Source organism: Aquarana catesbeiana, linkage group LG03 (assembly GCF_042186555.1).
Source record: "Aquarana catesbeiana isolate 2022-GZ linkage group LG03, ASM4218655v1, whole genome shotgun sequence".
Lineage (NCBI taxonomy): Eukaryota > Metazoa > Chordata > Amphibia > Anura > Ranidae > Aquarana > Aquarana catesbeiana.
Window position 1 is genome coordinate 114,734,865 of NC_133326.1, and position 17,379 is coordinate 114,752,243.

The following is a 17,379-nucleotide window of genomic DNA, read 5'->3' on the forward strand; positions in this document are numbered from 1 at the left end:
ATATTCATCTGAAACCTCCTATCCCATGGAAAAGGGGAAAATGGGGGGGGGGGGGGAGAGAAGAGGGGGAAGAAAAGGGGGGGGGGTAAATAAAATAAACATAATATACATTACCTCACATTGCCATCACATCTGTTTTGGGCTATGTGGAGACAAGTGTACAGGAACCTACACTGGGGAAAAGGCCAGCCCCTGGAGTAGAGCAGATCAAATAGAAGTCCTTGAGAGCCCTGCAAGCTGTGTCATAAATAAGGCTAAAATCACATTTTATTGAAAGTTTTTTTTTTAAATCACATTTTATTAAAAGATTTTTTTTTTTCTTAACAAGTACAGAATTACAGAGCCAAACTGTTGCAAAGAATAAAAGCTATAAATAGAAGAATTTTTTTTTTTTTTTTTTTTAAACAAGTACCAACAAAAAATATAGCACTAAGCCCACAAGTTGCCATTAAGTTGGAGATAGAATGAATATAGATAGATCGATCTATATTCATTACTATATTCATATACTGATGGCAGAGTAGAGGATACCCATTGTGAAATCAGTTTTTGTGCGATAAAAAGAGATCTTAAAACTGCAACAATTAACTTTGAGTCCAATGTATTGGAATCAACCTATCCCAGGATACATAAAATGGGGTCAAGGGTTAGGGAAATATCATATAAATCATTTAAAGCATGCATATGTAAATGGTGAGGTATCGTCGCAAACATTGGAGTGAGAGCAATAATTCTAGTGCCAGACTCCCTCTATACTCTAAACTGGTAACCTGTAAAAATATTTAAATCGTATGGAGAATTTTAAGTACCGTAGTTTGGCGCCATTCTACGGCATACACAATTTTAAAGTGTGACATGTTAGGTATCTAGTTACTCATAACATCATCTTTTAAATTTTTATTTAAAAAATTGGGCATTCTAGTGTGTGTGTGTGTGTGTGTGTGCAATTTGCACTGCGCAAATACCATGTGACATAAAAAATTGCTAAATAAATCTTATTCAGTAGGACCTCTGCTAAAAAAATATATATAGAATGTTTGGGGGTTCAAAGTCATTTTCTAGCAAAGAAATGTTATTGCCCTGGTACAGAGGTCAGAGTCCCAAAAAAAAAAGGATTTTATCAGCTCACAAGATTCCTGACAGAATGAACAGATTTTTTGTGCACATAAAAAAATCAATATTATAACGACTTTAATGAACTATTTAACAGATCAAAAGTGAGCAAATTAGAGAAGTCTACTGCAAGGTTTTACATATACTAAACCTTTTCACAGCCTAAATTAAAAGTGTAACCCTGTTTGTTATATTGCTTTCTTGCTCATGTGGCTTTGTGTTTTATTATCACGTCTCTTTTTAGGTTGTGAAGATTTCATGAGCTTCGTATTCGAGTTTGGTAAAAGCTTGTGTTCTTTGCATTTGACGGAGGATGAGATCGCTCTGTTTTCTGCCTTTGTGCTCATGTCAGGAGGTGAGGATGTTAATAAAAGTGCACAGAAAATAGACCGGAATAGGGCTAAATTGGCAATAAAAGGATATCATTATTTTTCAAAGAAAATCCACTGCTTAATGGCCCTGTAGTCTATTTTTCATGAAATGGTTTCTTATTGTATTTTTCTGCCTTTCTTTTAACCTCTTTTGTGAGCTCCCAACCCTCTCCTTTTTCCTCCCCTCGCATCTGTTTGAAATGGGAAGTGCACATTGTGGTCATGTACACTGCAAGGGAGGGGGTGTCTATGTTCCTACATACAGTACATTGAGACCATGGAAATTGAACATAGCCACCCTGTAATGGGAAATTGGAGCACAGCAGCCAAAAAAGATTTGGAGGAGGCTGAGAGCAATAGAAGGGACTTTTTTTGAGTTAAAAATACATACATGAATAGAATACATTTTTTTTTTTTTCTTTTTTTTTTTTTTTTTTTTTAACCAGAGTTCAGTGTCACTTTCAATTCAGATGTGTAAACTGTTGGCTGTAAATGTTGTTGTGAATGAAATGTTTTCCAATCACAGCCGGTCACATGTAAACACGGAGATGCCGGTAATCGACTCTCATCACCTCACTCTGACAGAGTGTGTGGCGAGGAGAGCCAATCAGCGGCATCTCCTCCCAGGGGACATCAAGACATGTAATCAGGGCACTGATCATCAGTGCCTTGATTACAATAACGCGCCAGCAATCGTTGCCCGATAGTGATGCCAGTCAGGGCTGGTTATCAGTGCTGCCTATCCATGCCACCCATCAGTGCCGCCTATTAGTGCTCATCAGTGCCACATATCAATGCTCATCAGTGCCGCCTCATCAGCGCCCATCAGTGAAGGAGAAAAATTACTTATTCATAAAATTTACTGACCGAAACTAATAAACTTTTATTTTTTATTTTTTATTTCAAAATTTTCAGTCCTGTTTTTTTTTTTTTAATTTTTACGAAAAAAAAAAAAACAGTGATTAAATACCACCAAACAAAGCTCTATTTGTGTAAAGAAAATGATAAAAATTTCACATGGTTACAGTGTTGCATGATCGCGCAATTGTCCTTTCAAAGTGCGCCAGCGCTGAAAGTTTAAAAGGGGGTGAAAGTGCCCTGTAGGCAAGTGGTTAATATTGTTGGTCATCTTGGTAAGCCATGCAGCATCTGTGTCTACCCAACCTTGCTGATGTGAAGTTCCTGTAGAGAACCCTTTGCTTTTTAACTTGTGCACATATGTACAAAATAGTGGTTCAGAAATGATACTGGGATCATCTTATGTTCATTTTAGATGTAAATGATAATTGGCACAATTCATTGCATTGAGACAGTGGAGTACTAGCCTCTAATGGGCTTATGCAATATAAGGAGCATCAAGAGGTAACTGATTTCTGTAATTACAAGCAGCCGTTAGCAAACTACTTTTATAAGAGAAGTTTGGGGGTCAACAAAAAAGCAAACCTATATATACTCGCCTCTGTGCTCAGCCATGCACTGAGGGCCGGGGCTAGCTGTCAACCAGGCAGCTGGGTGGATCCTGACAATACGGTCTGGATTCTTCCAGAGCCTGGAGTGGCTCTGTGACGTCTGCTGATAGTGGCTGATAGCCTTGGTCACAGAAGAGCATAAATATGTGCATTTCTGTGGCCTACAAGAGAAGTATGACCAAAAAAGGCTTTGACCAGAACTCGTACTCTCGAAATTGCAGCACTCTTCTTTGATCACAGCTATTTATTTAGTATGTGCTAACATACATACATACATACATACATACATACATACGGACATTACAGAGAATGACTGTTCAAACACTTTGAAGTGTTTGTTACTTGACTAACACATTTTTGTCCTTGTCACTGCCACATGGCTGAGGGCTGGGCAGTGGTATATTTTAGTCCATACTCTATGCCAAATAATTTTTTTATGATGCCACTTTTTTAAAGATCGATCATGGCTACAGGAGAAACTGAAGATTGAGAAACTCCAGCAGAAAATCCAGCTCACACTGCAGCATGTTCTTCAAAAGAACCATCGTGATGATGGAATTCTAACCAAGGTAAGGCCACATCCTTCAGCAGGCTTATTCAGTAAACCTAACAACTGAACAGAATTCACATTACTCAAGTCAGACTGGGACAAGAACAGGTACTGTAATCACTGCACTGTCGGTCCTGTGAAATATATTTTTTATTGAATAAGCTCAAAAGGTAAAGTGGAACTAAACCTTCCTATCCTTTACAGCCCAGGAAGCTGCCTTGTTAGGTTAGTTATGACACCAGCTATTTGATGGCTTGACAGTTCAGTTCAGTTTAGTTCACAAGCAACGGTTATTAATTCACGTCATGCCTTAAATGTAACAGTTTTGGGAAACCGTTAAATTGATGGGTTATTATTTACGCTTTCAGGGCCAGTTCACACCACATGCAATGCAGTGCTTTTTTTTTCTGCATCAAAACACATGGAAAGTAGGTTATATGGGTTCCGATGGCATAGTTCAAACCAGCCCAATACATGCCAGTGTGTTCCAGTTCCAGAAAGACAGGTACCACATGCTGCTTTTTTCTTGCACAGAACTGTACTGGAACCTAATAAAAAGCATTAAAAATGCACCAGACCCCAGTGCAGTGAACAAAACAAAAGAAAAGCCTCTGGAAACGCATCAAAAGTGCACCAGAACGCATTAAAAATGCGTTAAAAACTCACATGCAGATACGCATCTGCAGGATGTTTTTGTGGTGTCAATGGGCACTCAAGCTCATTTGTGGAGCAAGTATGTAGGGGCTTGCTTACATACCTGTGTTGGTATCTAAAAGGCAATCTGTGGGCAGCACAGGAGATGCCAACAGACACCCAGGAGGTGATACTGTTGCCTTTTTTGGACAGTTGAACATGTTTTTCAAATGGGAATACCACGTGGGTCATGTTCAGCAGCAGTATGCAACAGGGGAATCATTTTTACATAGCGGGGAATGATTGTCGCTGGTACAGGATAGCAAAGACAGAAAAAAAATAGTTTAATATGTTTGACTTTGGAACCTTTATAGATGTTCCTAAACTATTTTCATGGGAATCCCCAGAAGTCTTCCATACTATTTTTAAATGACATACACTGTGCTCTTGTAATGATTTCTTATGAGGCAGCTGAACTTTATTGTATTCAGAGATACACAAATCCAGGTCCTTAAAGGCATATTGCTTGATTTACTAAAACTGGAGAGTGCAAAATAACTGGAAGCTGATTGGTTTGTATGCAGAGCTGCACCACATTTTGCACTCTCTAGTTTTAGTAAATCAACCCCATAGTGTGATGGGGTAGTTGTGGAGTGGCTTACACAGAGACCTGACCTCAATCAGACTAAACGTCATTATGATATAGGGGCCAACTCTATATAACAATGGCCATGGTTTTGGAAAAGGATGTACAGCAACCAATGACCGTACACAAGAAACTGGGAGGGTCTGAAGTCTACAAGCAGCCATATAGAGTAGCAGCTGCCATATTGCTATCATGACAGCTTATTACCTTTAATAGAGTTGATCAGTTCTGCAGGTTCTCCATATAACCAGGCCATTAGTATATCCGCATTAGCTAGTCCTATATAGCAGTGTTTCTCCAGTCCTGAAGGTGTCCCAACAGGTCATGTTTTCGGGCTCTCCATTATTTTGCACAGGTAATTTGATCAGTTTCACTGCCTTAGTAATTACCACAGCTGAGGGAAATCCTGAAAACATGACCTGTTAGGTTTTCTTGAGGACTGGAGTTGAGAAACACTGCTATATAGAGTCATATGTAGCTACTTGAACAGTCACTGGGACTATCCATGTTTGTGTCTCTGTATTGTTTGTTGTTTTTTACTTTATAATGTAAGTCCTTGTTTCTTATATTTCAGTTAATATGCAAAGTCTCCACGCTACGTGCGTTGTGTAGTCGTCACACAGAGAAACTCATGGCGTTTAAAGCAATATATCCAGACATTGTGAGACACCACTTCCCTCCCCTCTACAAGGAACTCTTTACCTCTGAATATGAGCCAGCCATGCAACTGGAGGGATAGAACAGCCCACTTACTGTTCATACCTGGAACAAGCGACCGCTTCATAAGAATCCAGCCGCGCACACACGTGTGCATTTATACATGGGATAGAGGAACCAAGACACTTTACGCAAACCTGGGTGCAGGAGGAGAGTGGTGACATGCACAGACATTTGTCCTTGACCTCTCACCCCCCCAGGGTTATTGTTTACAAGAGGTAAAGGAGAGAATTTTAAGGACCAACTGCAGAGCAGGCTGGTGAGAAAAAAAAACCACACCTGCATTTTAACCATGAGACTTCTAATGTCTCTAGCAATACAAGCAAAATAATATTTATATATAAATATATATGTATTACAGGGTATGTGGGCATGAACCTTTATATGGCTACAGAGATATTGTTTAAAGCGTAGGGCCCAGCTATAGACTTATTCTGGTCTGTTTCCGTGTGGCACTTTTTTAGTTTTTTTTTTTTTTTTTTTGTTTGCACCTTTTTATTAATTCCTACTGCTCTTTTTCCATTTGTTTAGTGAAATGTGTTTTATGTTTGTTTTTTTTAAATGTATTTTCATGTACACATCAGGAATTTGCGACTTAGTGTAAAAGCAATAGATTATTAAGAGGGTGTTGGGGTAGTTGCTGCTGCTGTTTTTGTGAGAGTCGGGGGGGGAGGGAAGATGCTTGTCCAGGTAGTTGCTTTACCGTTCCCAGAAATCTGGTACTGAATGGGGTTGAAATAACTCCTGCGTCAATGAGAACGGAGAGCAGTCATACTTGTTTGGAGGCATACAAGAGTAATTGATGTTTGGCGTACTGCAGCGGAATAGACAAAGCACATTCGCCATTGTCCTATTTGTCACATTGTGTCACCAGGTGTCTTCCTGCATCATACTCCTTTTTTTTTCTTTTTTTTTTTATTAGATCAGGTCTTTCTCTGTCACAAATACATTTTCTTGTATGTTCCCTTTTCTTTGAATTCCATATTCAGGAGGCTCTTACATCATTATACCGTAACAAAAATATGTTATCTAAAATTTCAGCTTATGATTCTGAGAGAGATTATTAAAGCGACCTCGTCACTTGCTCAAAGAAACAAATCTGAAAGTACTCTGAAAAAGAAGAGGCATGCTCCACTTTCTGGAACGTGGTGTGTTGAAACATTGCTCTGTGCTCTGCTGCTACTTCTAAAGGGGTCTAATAATTGGGTTGATTTACTAAAACTAGAGATTCCACATCTGGTACAGCTCTGCATAGAAACCAATCTGCTTCCAGGTTTTTTTTTTGTCAAAGCTTAAAGTTGAACTTTATTCAGAAAATGAAGTCTTGCATGCTAGGTGACTTCAGGTTGGCCCCTTTTGCAGGTATAGCTACAATGAGGGGAAAAAAGTTATTGGTCCCCTGCTGATTTTGTATATTTGCCCACTGACAAATGAACTTTCTATCATTTTAATGGTAGGTTTATTTTAACAGTGAGGGACCGAATAACAAAAATATTTAGAAAAACACATTTAAAAAAGTTATAAATTGAATTGCATTTTAATGAGTGAAATAAGTATTTGATCCCCTATCAATCAGCAAGATTTCTGGCTCCCAGGTGTCTTCTATACAGGAAACGAGCTGAGATTAGGAGCACTCTCTTAAAGGGAGTGTCCCTAATCTCTGCTTGTTACCTATATAAAAGACGCCTGTCCACAGAAGCAATTAATCAGATTCTAATCTCTCCACCATGGCCAAGACCAAAGAGCTGCCCAAGGATGTCAGGGGCAAGATTGTAGACCTATACAAGGCTGGCTGGAATGGGCTACAAGACCATCGCCAAGCAGCTTGGTGAGAGAGTGACAACAGTTGGTGATATTATTTGCAAATGGAAGAAACACAAAATAACTGTCAATCTCCCTCGATCTGGGGCTCCATGCAAGATCTCACCTTGTGGAGTTTCAATGATCATGATAATGTCGAGGAATCAGTCCAGAACTACACAAGAGAATCTTGTCAATGATCTCAAGGCAGCTGGGACCATAGTCACCAAGAAAACAATTGGTAACACGCTAGGCCGTGAAGGACTGAAATCCTGCAGTGCTCGCAAGGTCCCCCTGCTCAAGAAATCACATCTACAGGCCCATCTGAAGTTTGCTAATAAACATCTGAATGATTCAGAGGAGAACTGGGTGAAAGTGTTTGTGGTCAGATGAGACCAAAATCGAGCTCTTTGGCATCAACTCAAATTGCTGTGTTTGTAGGAGGAAGAATGCTGCCTATGACCCCAGAACACCATCCCCACCATCAAACATGGAGGTGGAAACATTATGCTTTGGGGGTGTTTTTCTGCTAAGGGGACAGGACAACTTCACCGCATCAAAGGGATAATGGACGGAGCCATGTACTGTCAAATCTTAGGTGAGAACCTCCTTCCCTCAGCTAGGGCATTGAAAATGGGTTGTGGATGGGTTTTCCAGCATGACAATGACCCAAAACACACGGCCAAGGCAACAAAGGAGTGGCTCAAGGAGAAGCACATTAAGGTCCTGGCGTGGCCTAGCCAGTTTCCAGACCATGATTCCATAAAAAACATGCGGAGGGAGCTGAAGGTTTGAGTTACCAAACGTCGGCCTCAAAACCTTAATGACTTGGAGAGGATCTGCAAAGAGGAGTGAGACAAAATCCCTACTAAGATGTGTGCAAACCTGGTGGCCACCTATAAGAAACATCTGAACTCTGTGATTGCCAACAAGGGTTTTGCCATCAAGTACTAAGTCATGTTTTGCAAAGGGGTCAGATACTGTTTTCACTCAATTTAAAATGCAAATCATTGCATAACTTTTTTGAAATGTGTTTTTCTGTATTTTTTTGTTTTTTCTTTCCATCACTGTAAAAAATAAACCTACCATTAAAATTATAGACTGATAATTTTTGTCTGTGGGCAAAGGTACAAAATCAGCAGGGGATCTAATACGTCTTTTTTTTTTTTTTTTTTTTTTTCCCCTCGCTGTATGTGAAACATTAAAAATATATGCCTATACTGTTTAAAATCCAGTAATACACTGTCTCACCCTGCTCTACACATGCTCAGTTCTCCATTTTTAGGCACTGCAAAGTCTCTAGAGGCCGATTTGCTGACAGCGTTAAAGCGGAATTAAACCCTCCAAATCCTTTTACAGCCACAGAAGCTGGTTTGGTTTGATCTGCAACTGCCATGGTGCTGCACATGTGATCAGTTATGACACCAGCCGTTTGTCAGTTTGGTTGAGCACTGAGGCTCGGTTCACACTAGGACGACTTGTCAGGCGACCTAGTCGCCTGACAAGTAGCGTCCCGTTCTGTACAATGGAACCGTTCTAAGGGGAGCGGCGCAAGTCGCTCCGACTTAGAAAAAGGTTCCTGTACTACTTTGGGGGCGACTTGCATAGACTTCTATACAGAGGTCGTTTTGCAAGTCGCCCAGGCAGTCGTGTGCAGGTCGCCTCGGTGAGGCGACCTGCAAGTCATGCCGCCCCTAGTGTGAACCGGGGCAAAAGCAAATGGGACAGTTAGCAACTCCAGCATTCCTGGAATGTAACTGTTATCGATGGGTTTAGTTCCACTTTATGATTTACTGCTGTTCAGGGCTATGGGCTTCAGCAAAATGGCAACCTCCAGCAAGAAGAAACAGTAGCAATGCTGGAGGCAATTCACAGCACACACTAATTTTGATAGCATAATTACTAATGTGGAATGCATGTTCCTTGCTAAAGAACATTGTTTTATCAAGTTGTTATGGGTAAAGTTCCACTTTACATGAATAAGCTGAAGTTAGAAGCCGATTGACTACCATGCAGAGCTGCACCAGATTTTGCACTCTCCAGTTTTAGTAAATCCACTCCAATGTGTTCTCCTGTGGCTGCTTTGGTGGTTCCTTCCTGCAACCCCAACAACATACTGTGTCCTGTTGTAATAATCTGTAGAGACCTATTCCATATTATTTATATAGTGCCACAAGGTACTGCAGCACAAAAGCATAAGAAATATAAAACATTGGGTAAACCAAGTTATGGGACCCAGTTTGCTGGACTTTAGGCATGCAATGACTTCCCTTAAGTAAAGCCTCCTGCATTACACTGTGGTAATTGCCACATATAGCACTGCAAGTCTTCAGTAGAACTGCTGTGTAACCGTTTCTGATTGGTATAGCAACAGCTGGAGTCATAGAAGCAAATGCCACCAGCCCCGCCATCCTGGAGGGGCCAAATCTGACCTTACTAAATTGCAGCCTTAGGTTCTGTGGTGCCTTGTGCAGTATTTTTAACATTAATTCTCTCACCCTCCTTTAAATCATTGCCACAAACTTTGACAGCCATGCTTTGCTAATGCTGCTCATCACCCTTCATAAGTTGGGGGATTTCCTAGGTGGCAGTCTCTGAGCAAATCTCCTTCCCTTCCGCAGGGCAAATTCAGTACTTCTAAAACACTCGGGTTGATTTACTAAAACTGGAGAGTGCAAAATCTTGTGCAGCTCTGCATGGCAGCAAATTGGCTTCTAACTTCAGCTTGTTCAATTAACCACTTGCCGCAAAATCATGTACCTGTGCGTCATTCTGCTTCAAGTGGTTGTACTGGAGTAATCAACCCGTTACCCTTTTGTTAGCGTCGGTGGTTGGCTTTGTTCTAGCCGCTTAAAAGTTATCACAAGCAGTGGGAGGGGACATTCCCCTTTCCGCCGCTCTGCCCGGGCTCTCCCATCCCGCCGGAATCGGCTTTGATCGGGTCTCTGATGTAGTAACTCGGAAGCAATGTCACTTCCGGTTTACTGGAGTCTTAAAGGCGCCAGTTTTAAAACTTTGAATATATTCAAAAACGCCAATCATGGCATTTTGAGTGCTTTCAAGTGCAGAAGGAGGGGTTTGGGGTCTTATAGACTCTTATAAAGAGTACCTGTCACTGCCTATTACTGTCACAAGGAATGTTTACATTCCTTGTAACAGCAATAAAAGTGATCAACCTCCTTAACTCTAAACAGGTAACCTGTTAAAAAAAAAATTTAAGTACCGTAGTTTGTCACCATTCCACATGCGTGTACAATTTTAAAGCATGACATGTTGGGTATCAATTTACTCGGCGTAACATCTTTCAAATTATACAGAAAAATTGGGCTAACTGTTTTTTTTTGTTTCGTTTTTATTAATTCATTAAAGTGTATTTTTTTCCCCAAAAAATTATGTTTGGAAGACCGATGCCCTAAAATATTGGAACGATCGCCATTTTATTCTGTAGGATCTCTGTTAAAAAAAAATAAAAATAAAAATATATATATATATAATATTTGGGGGTTCTAAGTAATTTTCTAGCAAAAAGTACTCATTTTAACTTGTAAGCAACAAATGTCAGAAAAAGGCCTGATCTTCAAGTGGTTAAGCTTTTGACAAAAAAATCTGGAAGTGGATTGGTTACTATGCCGAGCTGCGCCAGATTTTGCACTCTCCACCTTTAGTAAATCTTACCCATGTGTTCCATGGTGCCCACCTATTATTGGTTCTGACATTTGAAGCTGAAAGTATGTTATTTACATCGCATCTTGCTTGTACCTATCTAACCTGCAGGAAGAGAGGAAGTTTTGACATTGACTCCTGTTCTTCTACCCCCCCAATAAATATTTTGGTGACTTACAAGACCATAGAATGGGGGGATAGGAATTAGGGTGTAGGTGCCTATTCTGAACTTATGAAGGGTAGCACCCAGTGTCTACTGTATATATTATAATAAGCTGAATATCTAGGTGCTGTTGCCCACTGTAGGATGGGGCACCACCAGTTGCACTTAGCTAAAGCTGGCTATGAATAAAAGTTGTATTTCCTTCACAGTGTTAAAAATGGCATCAAATAGTGGCTTTTTGTAGAAATGTATAGAGCCCTGGTTCTCAGGTCCCAGTGGAGCTATATTGCTACAGCTTCCACCTGTGCTAGACACATATATTACAGAACTGATAATAAAAGATGTTCGTTTGGAATTTATTTCACTTGGTGACACAATGACACAAAACGAATATATATATATAAATGGCATTTGTGTTGATTGCTTTGTTGTACAATCCCAAATAGCTATGTTCAATCAAATATTACAGGTGTGTGTTTGTGTGTGTTTTTGGCTGCTTTAAGTGTTAATAGTAATTAAAGTGGGTAATGGATATAATTACAATATTTAATACAATGTTTGGACCACTTTAAAAAAGCATAATAATTAAAAAAAAGTATATTTTTTTATCCCTTATATAAATATTTAAAGGCACTTGAACTATTCCTGCAATAAAAAAATGTGATTTGTTTAGTGGTCACAATGATAAAACAGATTTTTGTAATGTGAAAAAAAAATGTTACAAACAAAACGATTATTGTACAAATTTTATAAGGATTCAAAAAAAAAAAATCAAAGGTAAGCTTTGTATTTTCAAGAACTCTGTCTCTGGTAAAAAAACAAAAATGCAAAAAAAAAAAAAAAAAAAAAAAAAAAAAGTGTTTCATTTTCTTAAATGTGCCATAGCCCAAATATCTTAGTTGTATACAGACATTGTAAAGTTGCAGGGTTTTTTCTAGCTTGTAATGCGAGAATGAATATGCAGCAGTGAAAGGATGGCCCATTAACTATAGAAGGTGTTTTCATTTTGGAAATATACATTTTTTTTTCAACCCTACTTGAAGAAGAAAACTTAAAACCTAATCAGGATGTTTATAAATTATTTTTACATGGACAATAGACCCAAATATACCTGCTTGTGCTTGGACAAGCATTTCTCGTCTGCACTGCAAACAGCTCAGCCTCTGTTAAAGTCGGCCTACTTGTGTAATACATATGGAGGAGATTAGGACTTCTTCATTATGAGAACTGTCCTTTTTTTCCAACTTCTATTGCGAGTATTATTATATGGTTTTTGATCACCATGTGTATTACTACTACTGCAAAGAGTAGTGCCTTTTCCTACTTTTTCCTTTACTATAGGAGTCAGAAAGCTTAAAATTTTCACTACAAAGTATTATTTAGGTAACATTTTTTCCAATTGATTACTGACATTCAACATTGATCATTAGCTAAGAGGTTATGTGTTTTTTTTTTTTTTTGTTTGTTTTTTTTTTTTGCCAGCCCCTTCACTGTGCCTACTTCTGTAACGGATTTATAGCAAAAGTAGGGTACATATGAATGTGCAAGTTCAAACACATTTGCAGGTAAGCACCCATGTGTTTGATTTTGGTTGTCAAAATACAAGAAGTAATTTACAACACAATAATGGAGGAAAGGCCCTACCTTGTCTATGGTTACAGTACATTAAAGCCTACTGCACACGGTCAGAAAATCGTACAAAAAAATTTCCCCTGTCAAAGTGATCATACGATAATCTGATTGGTGGTACACAGCTTTTGTCCAAAATTATCCGAAAATACATTGCTTCACTCCCGAAGTTGAATTCTGTTGTACAAGAGTTTCAGTGACTCGTAATTTTAAGTAACCTCTTAATTTTCCATATGGAGACTAGCATGCTAAACAAAACAAAAAAAAGACGATCATTCGTCTGCTAATTTTATCATGTGTACAAGGCTTAAAAGTTGATGGATTTTTACCTTTTTTTTTTTTTTCTTTTGCAATTCTACTTGCTAATGGCAAATCCAGAATATGTTTTTGGGTTTACTACCTTGCAGGTAAATTTGTTTCTGAGCTGGGTGTGTAGCTGCACACAGTATCCCATCCATTCAGAGGTTTTTAGAATTCTCATCCTTAATATAAGCTGCTGCATGTTCATTAAGCATGTTCTATGTTGGGTTTTTGTTTTGTTTTTTGTTTTTTAATTGTAATTGCTTTAGAACATTCCAGGAATCTTTCTGTAATTGTGTAATAATTACCATTTGGTTTGCACTTTCCCCCCACTCCTTCTAATGTGCAATATGTATATAGAATCTGTAAAATATATAAATATACCTTGCTCCCTCAGGGAATTACTCATCCATCTCGTTAGGCTGTCACATTGGAGATGCTGCCAGAAAGGGGGCAGTCATAGAATCCTGCAATTAAACTTTCAGCAAAGGGAAAAATGTCATGTATCCTTTGTTCGACCACTGATCGCTTTACTCTGGACATTGTCTGGTCTAGTTTAGTGTTATGTTCTGGCAGTCTTCACAAATTCAGACCCGTCCCCCGCCTTTTTTTTTTTTTTTTTTTTGCAGGCAAATGTTTATTTCAACTAAACACAAAAGTACGCCTATAAAACTGAATTTAAGGAGAAGTTGGGGGGACCCCAGTAATATACAGTGTTTTTCCTTACTCAGTCTGCAATCCATGGTACTACTGGATTAAGTGGCTGGTTTATGTATTGACTACTATTCTTTACATCATGTTCACCAACAGGTGATCTCTGCCAATGTCTTTTGTGTAAATATATAGAATTGGTTGTTACTTGCTTTGATTCAGACATTAAATAAATGAAACAAATAAACCTTTAAAAAAAATAGAAATCATTTTGGTACTTCAGTTGTTGCAGGTGCTCTTTTTAGTATGAATTGGTAATTGCTCCATTTGCCGTAATCTGTCTAATTCTAAACTGTTGAGCTATTAAGAAGCGTGTCTTAAAAGATACTTTTGCTTTTAATGCGCTTGTCTTCTTTTGTCTTTCTCCCCCCTGCAATTCCAACAAGGTTATGCTTACCTATGGTCCTGCTGTCCTTAGATGCTCACTATTTAGCTTGTCTGGTACAACAACAGTCTTGGCCAAAATCTACAGAGTGAGGTTGATTTACTAAAACTAAAGAGTGCAAAATCTGGTGCAACTGTGTATAAAAACCAATCAGCTTTTAGTGTTTTTTTTTTTTTTTTTTTGGCAAAGCTTAACTGCTTGCCGACCAGCCAACCGCAGTTTTACTGTGGCAGAATGGCATGGCTGGGCGAAATGACGTTGCCTTACTTCGCTTAGCCTTTTTGGCCACTAGAGGCACGCAGCGTGTGCCCGGAGCCAATGCGATGACCGTCGGGCACCCACGATCGCTTGTGATAGAGTGAGAACGGGCATCTGTGTGCGGTTCCTCAGGGGAGAGGAGACAGATCGTGTGTTCGTACAAAGTATGAACACCGATCTCTCTCTCTCCCCCTAGTAAGTCCCACCCCCCTACAATTAGAACACACCTAGGGAACACAGTTAACCCCTTGATCGCCCCCTAGTGTTAACCCCTTCCCTGCCAGTGACATTTACACAGTAATCAGTGCATTTTTATAGCACTGATCGCTGTATAATTGTCAATTGTCCCAAAAATGTGTCAAGTGTCCAATTTGTCCACCGCAATATCACAGTCCTGATAAAAATCGCAGATCGCCACCATTACTAGTAAAATTTAAAAAATAATAATAAAAATGCCATAAATCTATCCCCTATTTTGTAGACGCTATAACTTTTGCGCAAACCAATCAATATACGCTTATTGCGATATTTTTGGTAAAAAAAAAAAGTAAAATACATATCGGCCTAGACTGAGGGAAAAAAATGTTTTGTTTTTTCTTTTTTTAAATGTGGGATATTTATTATAGCAAAAAGTAAAAGATGTGTTTTTTTTTCAAAATTGTCGCTCTTCTTGTTTTTATAGAGCAAAAATAAAAACCACAGAGGTGTTCGAATACCACCAAAAGAAAGCTCTATTTATGGGAAAAAAAGGACTTCAGTTTTGTTTGGGTACAGTGCTGCACGACCACGCAATTGTCAGTTAAAGTGACGCAGTGCCGTATCGCAAAAAATGGCCTGGTTGTTGAGCAGCCAAATCTTCCGGGGCTGAAGTGGTTAATTGAACAAGCTGGAGTTAGAAGCCGATTGGCTACCATGCACAGCTGCAGCAGATTTTGCACTCTCCAGTTTTTGTAAATCAACCCCTCTGTGTATCATCGCCTCCAATCCTATTAATAGAGCACTTATCTGTCAGGCTGTGGCTTTCTATTAAAGGGAATGGAGGCTGCAGTGCATATGCATGGTTACAGCTTTCAGCCAAAGACTTTTTGGCACCTGGTAAACTATACAGCAAAGAACTGGTGTAAAGGTGTACTGAAAATTCCAGGGGAAGGGGAGGTAGAAAAGTGTACTAAAGTGTTCCGATCTTTTATTATCGATGTATCTCTCTCTTGCCCAGAGCACAGGCACAGGTTTGTTTTATTTTGTTTTTTACTTTTCTAGAGTATATGGATAAAGGGTTCCACAAAGGTGTATGGAATTAGCCATAGAAATTGGACGATGGCTAGATTTTTTTTTTTTGAGGTGTCTGACATGTTTATCTCACTGGGGACTGTGTAAGTAGCCACTTTGTAGGGATAAAATGGTAGTCTGAGGAAAAGATCAGTCAGTCCTCATCACTCTGGTTGGTTGGGGGCGTCTATATTGTTGACACTCCATAGATATGAGGATCACCACCTAATCTTATACAGCGCTTGTCTTTGGGTATCTTAGTTATGTATAGTCTATATACCCTGGCAAATTTAACAGTATTTGTTGTTATAGGCACACTTTCTACCAGATAGTAAATTGTGTGGGAACCCATTGGAGCGAGAAATGGTTTAACATTATAGATACTCAGTACCTGCTGTGTCTCTGAATCCCTGTTTCCAAACATAAGGGTTCACTAGCCAGTCAGTGGGACAATTGCCATATATTTTGCACGTTGTCTGGTGAACTTGTGTTGCCCAACTAAGGGGCAGCGGAATTTTTTTATTTTTTTTCTAGAAATTTTGGATTTCCTTTGCTCATTGTTAAATGATGACAGTATATACGGCTTCACTGACCTCCGTGAATAAATGTATGCCTTTAGTAAATTTGCACAGTATGTCCTAAGACAGCAGGCGCTTGAGTATTGTGTGTGCATTCACTGACTGTAGAAATGGGAATGAAAAGATGTTGGGTCCCCTTAAAAATAAAGTAGCTCTGTAAAAGTTATGGATCCATTCATAGGGATATATAGAGTTGTATTGATCACTAAGCAAACTTAAACTCAGTCTGGAATAAAATTGCCAACATTAATTTAGTAAACTTTAAGGATTGAGTTTGCACAGTTTGAAACCTTTAAATTACACTTCTAGATACAGCTGAGTGTAATTGTTTTACTGAATAATATACAAAACTGGGTTAGACAGTTGCATTCAGTTAATGTATAAAAGGGTTATGAAACAAACCTGTATAAAAGGTGGCCATTGAGAGTGGTAATAGATGAGCTGCCATTGCTTGCTTTGCTTTTAAAGATGCAAGCTACAGGTGACTGGCTCACAAGGCTTTACTGACCTCAAACAAATATGCAGCTAGTAAAGTCTGGATTCACATCCTGTTTTATGGTTCAGGTCATTGACCTACTAGGTAGTGAAGCAAGGATTCGGATGACATCCCTGAAGCTTACACTTAATAAACCGAATCAGCAATGGCAAGTCCAGTATTTCTGTCTTAACAGGTCTGAAGCAGACTTGGACTTGGGCAACCATAGTTGTCAGTTGAGCGTTCTATAACAGGACAGTTTGCAACTGATCTTTTGCTCAAGGTTCCCTTTGTTATCCATTCTGCAACCCTGTATGGCTGTGAGGCTGTCAGATTAGAGGAGGTGCAAATTGGCCAGCTATTACTGCTCCTGTTCCTAGCCTCTGCTTCTTGGCAGGCGTGAGCGGGTTATGACTGATGACTATATGATGGTAAATTCTTACTAGGGTCCTGTGAGGCTACTTTATTTCTTCTTTTTTTTTTTTTCTTTGCTTCAGCCAAATGTGCTATGTAATCCTTATTAGACTTCAAGTTGAAGGTCCACTTTAAAGTTCTTTGGAAAATATTTATATGATAAGGCATTGTTCACACTACACATCTACATGTAAGGTCCCAGTGTACTAATGCCGCTGGAAAAATGCATTCAGAA

The 17,379-nt window shown here is 39.1% G+C and overlaps 1 protein-coding gene across 2 annotated transcripts in view; it reads left to right on the forward strand.

The window, feature by feature from the left end:
• The window catches only part of LOC141131584 (nuclear receptor ROR-alpha A), a 685,522-nt gene extending 669,145 nt beyond the window's left edge, over window positions 1-16,377 (forward strand). For both annotated transcript variants that reach the window (XM_073619022.1, XM_073619023.1), the window contains 3 exons: window positions 1,358-1,468; window positions 3,410-3,522; window positions 5,357-16,377. In XM_073619022.1, coding sequence (XP_073475123.1) covers window positions 1,358-1,468; window positions 3,410-3,522; window positions 5,357-5,521 — 389 coding nt within the window. In that variant the 3' untranslated portion in view covers window positions 5,522-16,377. The remainder of the gene's footprint in view (window positions 1-1,357; window positions 1,469-3,409; window positions 3,523-5,356) is intronic.
• Window positions 16,378-17,379: the final 1,002 nt, after the last annotated feature.